Below are 11,625 nucleotides of genomic sequence, written 5' to 3'. Positions count from 1 at the left end.
GTCGCTAGAAATCAAGTGATCAAGTGGAGGATGTTGGCCTAATAAAACTGTGGGCAGATTTTAGACTTAAGTTAGGGTTGGCTTTTAGTATTTTTTTTTTCTTTCCAAAAAATACATTTACTATGGATAACATTAGTAGAATTCTCTTCTACTATAATATACTTAGTAATTTGTAGAACGCATTTGTATTTTGTTTAAAAAGGCAACATCATATCAATAAAAATCCACTTTTCCCGCCATATATTAAATCTTTAGACTATACACTGACCTGTTAATCTCTGCTGATTCAACAGAATCTCCAACCAATGTTCTCCTATTGCTGTCATATTAAATAAAAACATAATGTTAATTACAAGGGAAAATAAAAAAATATGACTAACTACATCATAACTTTATATACAATGATAATACCCGTAAAAACACTATACTTCTGATTACATGAAGATATAGCTAAGCTACACGAATGAATTCTAAAGAAAAATCTAAATCTTATAACTTTATTTGTTACAATTAATCAATTTATTCCTAATTTTAAGGTAGCAACAAGCATGTGTTTAGAAAATTACGATTAGGTTGTTAAGATAGTAACCACATTAACCTATATTATCTAACCCGTACTAAGGATACTAAATGGAGATCATATGAACTAGATAGTCAAGCAACCCTTTCAGATTTTTTTATTTTGCTCGAAAACAAAAAGCATCATAACAAAGGTAGAGTATTTGAGATATCTGGGAAACACTATAGGTCTATATAGTAACTTCGTCCCTCTTTTTTACAGTATGAAGAAGAGGAAAGCACTGTCGAGTGAACAATGCAAACAGAATGCGGAAGAGATGATGGACAATGATACGTCAGAAACTAACCCAGAGAATACCAACCCCCAACTCCAGTCTACCCATACATCTACTACAATACCTAATAGAAACGTTTTTGGAAGAATATTGCAGGATTTAACTAACCTGCCGATTGGTTCAAAAGGGTCTGCTCCAGCTTCTTTACGTAGCACTGTATCTACCAAAACTACCTGCAGTCCACTGATACCAGGTACTAATCAGATTTACACACGAATATCAAATGGTATATATTATTGTTATGTGCTACTTTATACAATATTTTAACTACATTGATCATCTATTACTTTTAGGTCATTCTGGGAAAAAACAACGTTCGTCAATGACTTATTCAAAATTTACAGACTTATTAGAAACGAGTACACCAATAGATAAGTCCACACAGAAAAGCAATTGCTTACCTCAGTATATAAGTCATTCACAACCAGCTAATGACCCGTGCAATGCTTCCCATAGAACAGACTATGCCACCGTTAAGTCTCCTACAGAAACACAGCAGTCGCATTACCATGACTTATCCGAGGGTAAAAATATTATCAAACTACATCTTATACTATTTGTAAGACATAAGAAATTGTACTAATAACAAAATTTGTTTGTATAAATTACAGAAGAACAAGATGAACAAGTTTATGATTGTTCAAGTGCCGAGGAAGATTACGCTGAAGACTCTGATGAAGAAGTAGATGACTCTGACGTAGAAGTAGATGATGCAGAAGATTTGGCTGAAGTTAAGAAAAAGCTGTACTACTTAAATATAATCAAGAATGATTTCGAGAAATTTTTTGGAGATGTCGTCTCACGTAAGGTAGAACCTGCAAAGAAGAAAACTGGTAAGTAGAAAATACACTTATAACAAATTTTAGGCATTTTGATGTTGTAATAAGAATAACATGTATAAAGTAATTGTTCATTCTCTAGCAGGTACAAAAAAAGACTCAGAATATCTAGACCATGGTGACCCAACATACGAATGTGATTATTGTGGAGCAATAATGTGGTATGATGAGCGAATTAACAAACAAAAGAATGCAAGAAAGCCTGTTTTCACTTTGTGTTGTGGCGAAGGACAAGTCAAACTTCCATTTTTACAGAAAACACCAGAGTTGTTGGTCGCCTTACTCACCAACAATGATGAGCTAAGCAGACATTTTAGAGAAAATATTAGAGCTTATAACATGATTTTTTCATTTACTTCACTTGGTGGGAAAACAGAGAAGTGTTGTGCACCAGGACGTGGACCTAATATGTTTCAACTACAAGGGGAGAACTATCACTTGATGGGTAGTATGCAACCTGAGGATGGTGAACTCCCTAAGTTTCAACAATTGTACATTGTTGATACTGAAAATGAAGTTGATAATAGAGCAACTATTATGAAGTATGGTTAATTTCATTATCAGTAATTGCGTATTGCGTTTTATAATTTACAGACTTTTGTGTCTAAATTAACTAATGTGTGTTTAACTAAGTTCACTTAATTTTGCAGCAAAGGAAAAAACTCTGCAAAGTACAAGAAGAAATAGAAACTCAGAAGGGAACTAATCGAAAAGATTATGAAAATGTTGGATGATGTGAATCCATACGTCAACACTTATAGATCAGCAAGAGACAGGTTCAACACAAATCCGGATGAAACTTTTCATATGAGGATAGTTAGTAGTCGTGAAAAGGATGGGAGGACGTACAACACACCAACAGCATCTGAAGTAGCTGCTTTGATTCCTGGAGATTTCAATTTGGAAATGGATCATCGTGATATTGTTGTTCAAGCAAAATCTGGTGAACTACAAAGGATAAGTGAATTGCATATCTCTTATCTAGCATTACAATATCCCTTATTATTTCCTTATGGAGAGGATGGTTACAGACTTGGAATTGAAAAAGGGCATTCAAAAGTGGGAAGGGTTAAGAGTAAAAAAGAAAGAAAACAGATTAGCATGAGACAGTTCTTTGCATTTCGAATTCAGGAGAGGAAAAACGAGTCAAAGACCCTTCTGCATTCTAGACGCCTATTCCAGCAGTTCTTGGTTGATTCGTATACTGCCATCGAGAGCAACCAGCTTGGTTACATCAAATACAATCAAGCGAGTTTAAGGGCAGAGAATTATAACACTATAAAGAAGGTGGCAGAAGCTGGAAATGTAGATATGAATGAGCAAGGGAGACAGTTTTTTTTACCAAAGTCATTCACTGGTGGTCCTAGATATATGCGAGAAAACTATTTAGATGCAATGGCTATATCTAAACACTTTGGATTTCCTGATCTTTTTATAACTTTCACATGTAATCCAAAGTGGCCAGAGCTAACTAGATTTTTTCAGGAGCGGAAATTGAATCCCGATGATAGACCAGACATCCTTTGTAGGGTTTTTAAGATGAAGCTCGATTCCCTTATGCATGATTTAACCAAACGACATATATTAGGGAAGACTGTATCTGGTAATTACTAAATTTTTGTAAATGTTTAAATTGTTTTACATCGTGAGATATGAAGGTCGACATCTAATCTCTTTATATTTTATCCTATCTACAGCTATGTATACCATTGAGTTCCAGAAAAGAGGTTTGCCACATGCACATATACTGCTATTCATGGACCAAAAGCACAAATTTCCTAAGACAGAAGATATAGATAAAATCATATCTGCAGAAATTCCATACAAGAATGAAGAACCAGAGCTTTATGAGTTAGTGAAGGACATGATGATCCATGGACCATGTGGTGCTGTTAATCCGAATTCACCATGTATGGAGAATAGGAAATGTACTAAATTTTTTCCTAAGAAGTATGCTGACGAGACTACTGTCGATAAGGAAGGCTTTCCAGTGTACAGAAGAAGGGAGACAAATGATTATGTAGAAAAAAACAGATTCAAATGTGATAACAGTTATGTTATCCCATACAATAAGAAGCTGTTGTTACGCTATAGAGCACACATTAATGTCGAGTGGTGCAACCAAGCTGGATCTGTAAAGTATTTGTTTAAATACATTACAAAAGGTCAGGACCGTGTAACTGTTGCTGTTTTGCCAAATATGCCAGAGGAAGATGAAGATGAGTACCAGACTGGAGAGGTTCTAGGGAAAGAGAATAAGAAACCAGACAATGAAATTAAAGATTATTTTGATTGCAGGTACTTTTTATAATTCAGCGTGTATTTTGTTTTCTCTTTAATATTATAGTTTTAACAATTCTTATTGATTATCACATTTGCTTTTCTTTTATCTATCAGGTATGTGTCTGCATGTGAAGCAGCATGGAGGATTTTTAAATTTAATATTCATTACCGGTCTACACCAGTTGTGAAACTAAGTTTCCATCTAGAGGGTGAGCATCTGGTTTATTTCAAGGGTGATGATGAGGCTGAAGCAATTATGAATCGAGATACGGTCGATAATTCCATGTTTCTAGCATGGATGAATCTTAACAAGGTTAGCTCTATTGCTAGGTCACTAACTTATCCAGAAATACCTAACATGTTCACATATGATTCAAAAGAGAAACAGTTTAATCTAAGACAAAAGGTTTTGCAATCGGAAGATTAAATTATGTTCCTATGGTTATGGAGGATGGATATTATTTGCGAGTTCTGTTGAATGAACAGAGGGGACCCAGAAATTTTGATGAGATCAAGACTGTTAATGGAGTGGTTTATACAGAATATAAAGATGCATGTTTTGCTTTGGGTTTGCTAGATGATGACAAAGAATACATCGAGGATTTAGTTAGAACAGGCTATTGGGGTAGTGGAAGCTTGGTTAGGCAAGTTTTTGTTGTCATGCTTTCTTCAGCTATATTACTTAGGCCTGAATTAGTTTGGGCAAAGACATGGGAGTTGCAGTGTGAAGACATTCAATTCATTAGAAGGAAAGCACTAGACAGACCAGGTATTGTATTGAGGCTTTGAAATAATCATTACACAAAATTATTTAGTAAGCGTAAATTTTAAATTTTGCCTAATATTAAACATATTTTTGCAGAGTTAGTTTTATCTGATGAAGAGAAAAAGATATTTGCGCTACAAGATATAGACATTAGACTTAAAAGAAATGGGAGTTGTCTTGCTCACTTCAAGTCAATGCCACAGCCACCTAGACGGAGTATTAGTGACTCTAACGTGTTGATAGTTGACGAGAAAAACTATAACCGTGCTGAACAGGCAGAGAAACATGCTGGCTGGATAGAGATGATGACTCTAGAACAGAAAAAAGTATACTCGGAGATAATGGATGCTGTATTAACTAAAAGGGGAGGAGCATTCTTTGTATACGGATTTGGTGGTACTGGTAAAACGTTTTTATGGAAAACACTATCTGCTGCATTAAGGAAAGACGGTGAGATTGTCCTAAATGTTGCATCCAGTGGTATAGCATCGCTTTTATTAGCAGGAGGTAGGACTGCTCATTCTAGATTTGGGATTCCATTAATTTTGGATGAGCTTTCAACATGTAGAATGAAACCAAGTTCAGATTTAGGGAAATTGGTTAGAGAAGCTTCTCTAATAATCTGGGACGAAGCACCTATGATGAGTAAGTACTGTTTTGAGTCATTGGATAGAAGCTTGAAGGATGTTGTTGAAAATGGTCATAGCAAACCTTTTGGAGGAAAAGTTGTAGTATTTGGAGGAGATTTCAGACAAGTTCTTCCAGTCATAACTGGTGGTTCTAGGACAGAAATAGTTATGGCTACATTAAATTCATCATATCTTTGGGATCATTGCAAAGTACTAAAACTTACAAAGAATATGCGTCTGCTGGCAAAGAATATCAGTGTTGAAAAGGCGACCGAAATTAAAGAATTTTCAGAATGGATATTGGATGTCGGAGATGGAAAAATTGCAGAGCCAAATGATGGGGTAGCAGAAATAGATATTCCTGAAGATTTGCTTATTACAGAAGCCACTTATCCTATAGAAGCTATAAGCAAAGAGANGGGAGTTGCAGTGTGAAGACATTCAATTCATTAGAAGGAAAGCACTAGACAGACCAGGTATTGTATTGAGGCTTTGAAATAATCATTACACAAAATTATTTAGTAAGCGTAAATTTTAAATTTTGCCTAATATTAAACATATTTTTGCAGAGTTAGTTTTATCTGATGAAGAGAAAAAGATATTTGCGCTACAAGATATAGACATTAGACTTAAAAGAAATGGGAGTTGTCTTGCTCACTTCAAGTCAATGCCACAGCCACCTAGACGGAGTATTAGTGACTCTAACGTGTTGATAGTTGACGAGAAAAACTATAACCGTGCTGAACAGGCAGAGAAACATGCTGGCTGGATAGAGATGATGACTCTAGAACAGAAAAAAGTATACTCGGAGATAATGGATGCTGTATTAACTAAAAGGGGAGGAGCATTCTTTGTATACGGATTTGGTGGTACTGGTAAAACGTTTTTATGGAAAACACTATCTGCTGCATTAAGGAAAGACGGTGAGATTGTCCTAAATGTTGCATCCAGTGGTATAGCATCGCTTTTATTAGCAGGAGGTAGGACTGCTCATTCTAGATTTGGGATTCCATTAATTTTGGATGAGCTTTCAACATGTAGAATGAAACCAAGTTCAGATTTAGGGAAATTGGTTAGAGAAGCTTCTCTAATAATCTGGGACGAAGCACCTATGATGAGTAAGTACTGTTTTGAGTCATTGGATAGAAGCTTGAAGGATGTTGTTGAAAATGGTCATAGCAAACCTTTTGGAGGAAAAGTTGTAGTATTTGGAGGAGATTTCAGACAAGTTCTTCCAGTCATAACTGGTGGTTCTAGGACAGAAATAGTTATGGCTACATTAAATTCATCATATCTTTGGGATCATTGCAAAGTACTAAAACTTACAAAGAATATGCGTCTGCTGGCAAAGGATATCAGTGTTGAAAAGGCGACCAAAATTAAAGAATTTTCAGAATGGATATTGGATGTCGGAGATGGAAAAATTGCAGAGCCAAATGATGGGGTAGCAGAAATAGATATTCCTGAAGGTATGCTTATTACAGAAGCCACTAATCCTATAGAAGCTATAAGCAAAGAGGTATATGGTGATCCACAATTTTTGAAAGAAAAGAATGATCCTAAGTTTTTTCAAGCCAGAGCTATACTCGCTCCAACAAATGAGGATGTCTATCAGATAAATGAGTATATGCTAGATCAAATGGAAGGTATTGTATTATGTGTCAGGCTCAATACTACGCTGTTTATTAGAAAAAATGATTAACATATTGTAAATTTTCTTTGTAGGTGATGAGAGAATCTATCTTAGTGCAGATAGTTTGGACCCGTCTGACAAAGTGTCCAAGAATAACCCCATCTTCACTCCAGATTTCCTCAACAGTATCAAACTTTCAGGCTTGCCCCACCATAGGTTAAGATTGAAGATTGGTTGTCCAGTAATGTTGCTAAGGAACATAGATCCTACCGGAGGTCTAATGAATGAAACAAGACTACAAATAACTCAAATGGCTGAATTTGTGATCGAGGCTATAGTTATAACTGGTGATCGTGTAGGGGATAAAGTAGTCATTCCTAGGTTGTTGATAATACCATCGGATACAAGATTGCCTTTCAAGATGAGGAGAAGACAGTTGCCAATTTCAGTTGCATTTGCGATGACAATCAACAAAAGTCAGGGGCAGTCTTTGGAGAATGTAGGATTGTTTTTACCTAGACCAGTATTTTCACATGGCCAGCTCTATGTTGCTATATCTAGGGTTACATCAAGAAAAGGATTGAAAGTATTGATACTTGATGAAGATGGAAAGCCACAGAAGAAAACTATGAATGTAGTGTTCAAAGAAGTTTTCCAGAATATTTGTTAATCAGACAGAAATCAGCTTCAGCCATTTTCGACTTATAAGTTAAGGTGCTCATGCGTGATTTCACTCTTATTTTGATTCTTTTAAATTTCAGACTTTAATAATACATTTTCACATTTGAAACAGGATTTGGATCTTCCTCAAGCTTATGAGAAGTTTTTAAAGAATTGGATGTTAGCAGTTTTCGTTACATCTATTTGTTATTTAATAATAGTATAGGTTTCTTCTATACAATAAATAAGGGGTTCTTAAAAACATTTTGATAATTAGGATGTTCTGGCAATTTGAAAAACTGTTTTTCGTATTCTATGGAAATTTTTTTATATTTCACAGAACAGTTTTCAAACTGATTATTATGACTTGGGTTATACTAACTGAAAACACGGTAGCAAACCTTCATGTACGTACCTTTTTTACAGTCAACTGAGTCCATTTCCATAGATTTGTTTCACGAATTAGCACATCCTGCATTATGACAAAATTGTTAAAAGTTATTATATAATGATAGATGAAATTAATTTAAATCTATAAATATATCTATCAAATAGTGGCAAACTATAATGAAAGAGACAAATACATAAGTTTAATATAGAACTGCAGAAACTGAACCTATGCATGCCATCTTATAAAACTGTTTGAAGAGATATTTGCTTATATTTGAAGTTATTTCTGGATATATGATTTGTTCTCTTTAAGGTTAATTCTGTTTAACAACTCTGATCTAAACACAAATATTTATGAATTCAAACAAGAACATAACCGAATTAACACTAAACAATAAGGAAATTTGATCAGATATAGATTACTACTTACGTTTCTTATAAGAGGAGGTTGCATACTTCCACGCTATCATTCAAAGCACCAAACAAACTTAGTATGTCCTGCAAATTAATACATGTCAAGAAGAAACATATAATTTGTAAACCAAAGAGACAGAGTTGTGAAGCAAAATTTGTGTATAAGCTGTAATAATACAATAAGAGATTTACAAATTCAACAAATTGTCGTCATTGTATTATTAATTTCACTACGGTTCATAATCCTTTAAATTAGGGAAATGAAAAATTTTGAATTGAAAATTTTAAACAATAATTATTAGATTGTATCCACGATTTCTACTGAACAACTTTAGACAATTTCTAATTCTATTACATGGATAAGAATCTTTCTAAAGCTAATTACAGATACTTTGTTCAGAAAAAAAAAAAACCTTATTACAGATAATGTAAATCGGATAAGACTGACCTTATCTTAAATCCAACAGATTTCTCTCCTGATCCAGCATCAACGGATTGCTTCGCTTGATTCGATTAAATTTGTGTATAAGCTGTAATAATACAATAAGTGAAAAACAAATTAATCAAACTGTCGTGATTGAATTATTATAATTTCACTACGGTTCTTAATTCTTCAAATTAGGGAACTGAAAAAATTTGTAAATCGGATAAAACTGACCTTTATCTTAAATCCAACTGATTTCTCTCCTGATCCAGCATCAACGGATTGCTTCACTTGATTCGATTAGATATTATCGGTTGGAAAACAAATCAAAGTTTTTGAAATTGAAAAAGTATCGATTGATTCGATTAGGTTTCGCAGGGAGCAGACGAAGAGATAGACTTTCTTTGTTTTCTGATTATGCGGCTGACGGAAAAAACAAGAGTATACGAATGTGGGCTGTGTACTGGGCTTAGCTAAAATTCAATATACTGTATTAATATAATCTGTTAATTTCCCTTATGGATAGTATATGGGCCATTCAAAGTGATTTGAGATCACAGTAAAACATATAATTTATTCACTTTAAAATTACATTGACAACTAAATTAATCTACATGTTATACTTTGGGTTAAAACTTTGTTTATGATGACAATAAAACTAATTAACCACTTACACTTAATTACACTACATGCTAATTCTAATTCATATATAGTCCAACATATGTACTTTCTATATATATCTTTTTTTTTAAAAACAATTAGTTCTATAAAATGATTCAAAATGTCACTATACAACAATATATTATATAAGAACCCAAATAATTATAATCATATACTTCTCAAAAAAAAAAGAATTATTCTCCCGCGCTACCAGCGCGGGTTATTATCTAGTTATTACTTGTAATATATTATATTAGTCCTTCTTTTTTTCATTCTTTCACTTTATTAGTCGTTCAAATTCAATCATCAACATCATACTATATTTAAAGAGTTAATTAAAAAAAGAGCATTAAAAAGCCAATACCCTTCGGATTTAGGCACTATAGTAATGACTTTCAGATTTAAACATTCAACAAGAACCAAAATTTCGCTTTTGCCCTCACTCATCCTTCTTCTTCCTTTTGCTCTTCGAGACTTTCTTTCTCTCTCTCTCTCCATTCTCTTGAACTTATAAAAAACCAAAACTTCCGACGACCAACACCAACAGTATAATAGTCATCGATTAAGAAAATATCTACTGCAGCTTTGTGGTTTGAGAAACGCAGCGTCCAAGCCAAAAAATCCAAAATCGCCACATGATTGGTCGCAAATTAAGAATTGAGATTTCGATTATAGATACCGTCTGGGTTCAGGATCTCGATTATAGGTACTATTTGGGTTTAGGAACCCCCAAAGTTAGGATTTAGCTCTCCTTTGCTTATTCCCCCGAAAACGCCAGGGGGTAATTTTGTCATAAACAGTTAATAGATTACTATTATTTATACCTCCAAAAGTGCCTATTTTGATAATAATCCCATATTTAAAATGTCTATTAGAGACTCCTATGACTTGAATCCAAAACTTGCAATACTTTGAATACTGAATAGTCTTAAGACTTGAAAGGGTTCACGTCATGTCGTCATGTATCATCTTATAATTTGTAAGACTATTACTGAAAAGGGAATACTTCCAGATTTGGCTATTAAATATTTCTGCTAAGTTACCGAAAAAGGGTCACTTGGAAACACCACATCCGGTTGAAGATATCCAATTGAAAGATGATAGAAAAGAAAAAGAGAATGAATGAAGAGGAAAGGAGCTTCCCCCAAAAGATGTTCTCCGCGGAGCAGATAGAAGAAAGAGGAAGAATGTCACCAAAAAAATGCAAAGGGATGAGGAGATTGTCCTTAGTTCTAAAGCATTTTAGAAAAAGATGTGAGAAGCATGTATGACGAGTAGATTTAACACATACCCATATCCAAGCTACTGCTCAACAATCATTTGAGGTGTCTATACACACGTGACGTCTATACACATGCCAACAACACATGTCTCATTATACAGCTTGATGAGAAGAGTTCGATTTTCATATCCAAGTATCATCATTTTTGTCGGTTTTACTTTTTTTTTTTTTTTTTTTTTTTTTTTTTTTTTGATCAAAATTTTGTCGGTTTTACTAAATTCACGTTTTCAAGACTATAAAAAAATTAATACTTTTAGACATATATACTAGTTTATAACTTCAATGAAAATCTGAAGATTTTCGGTAATGGTTTATAAATGTTTACTAGGATTTAACCCGCGGTATACCGTGGGACAATATTTTTTAATTTTGAAACTATAAAATTTATATTGTATTTATTTTTTGTTTATTAATTTTTAGATTTTATTGTTATGAATATTTATTGGATTTATTCAGTGTACCAGAAAACGATTTTAAAAATAAAAAATCTTACAGATATTTGATATAAGTATTCAAAGTATGAATATAATTTTTGTGTGTTTTCAAGGTTTTAACCTGTGGTATATGTATAGTCTAGTAATACATTTATTACCTGGTACACATCTAAAAGTATTAAAAAAATAAGAAAAACAATACTACTTGACTCTCTATAGAGGGACTAATGCCAACCCGTCTCACCAAAATCAAAATAAGTTTTTTTTATAAAATTTTATTATATTAATTGTTTTACCAAATTAACATATTTTTATAGTTTATTAATTTTTTCATGACAATATATCTAAATTTTTAAA

The 11,625-nt window shown here is 33.4% G+C and overlaps 2 protein-coding genes across 2 annotated transcripts; both read left to right on the top strand.

The window, feature by feature from the left end:
* Positions 2,417-5,806, top strand: LOC109131208. The gene is made up of 5 exons (XM_019241898.1): positions 2,417-3,296; positions 3,391-3,991; positions 4,091-4,382; positions 4,463-4,745; positions 4,839-5,806. The coding sequence occupies exons 1-5, from the start codon at positions 2,417-2,419 to the stop codon at positions 5,804-5,806; spliced, it is 3,024 nt and encodes a 1,007-aa protein (XP_019097443.1).
* LOC109131284 (ATP-dependent DNA helicase PIF1-like) lies at positions 5,981-8,059 on the top strand. Its single transcript, XM_019242017.1, has 2 exons — positions 5,981-7,017; positions 7,097-8,059. Exons 1-2 carry the CDS (start codon positions 6,039-6,041, stop codon positions 7,672-7,674), a joined length of 1,557 nt encoding a protein of 518 aa, XP_019097562.1. The 5' UTR covers positions 5,981-6,038; the 3' UTR covers positions 7,675-8,059.

Source organism: Camelina sativa, chromosome 20, assembly GCF_000633955.1.
Source record: "Camelina sativa cultivar DH55 chromosome 20, Cs, whole genome shotgun sequence".
Classification (NCBI taxonomy): Eukaryota; Viridiplantae; Streptophyta; class Magnoliopsida; order Brassicales; family Brassicaceae; genus Camelina; species Camelina sativa.
Note: the sequence above shows the minus strand (reverse complement) of the source record. Positions and strands in the feature narration are given on the sequence as shown.

Coding starts and splice junctions, on each gene's coding strand:
- LOC109131284 (XM_019242017.1), top strand. CDS start 6,039: ATGCCACAGCCACCTAGACGGAGTATTAGTGACTCTAACGTGTTGATA. Junction 7,018..7,096: donor TATGCTAGATCAAATGGAAG/GTATTGTATTAT, acceptor TTTTCTTTGTAG/GTGATGAGAGAATCTATCTT.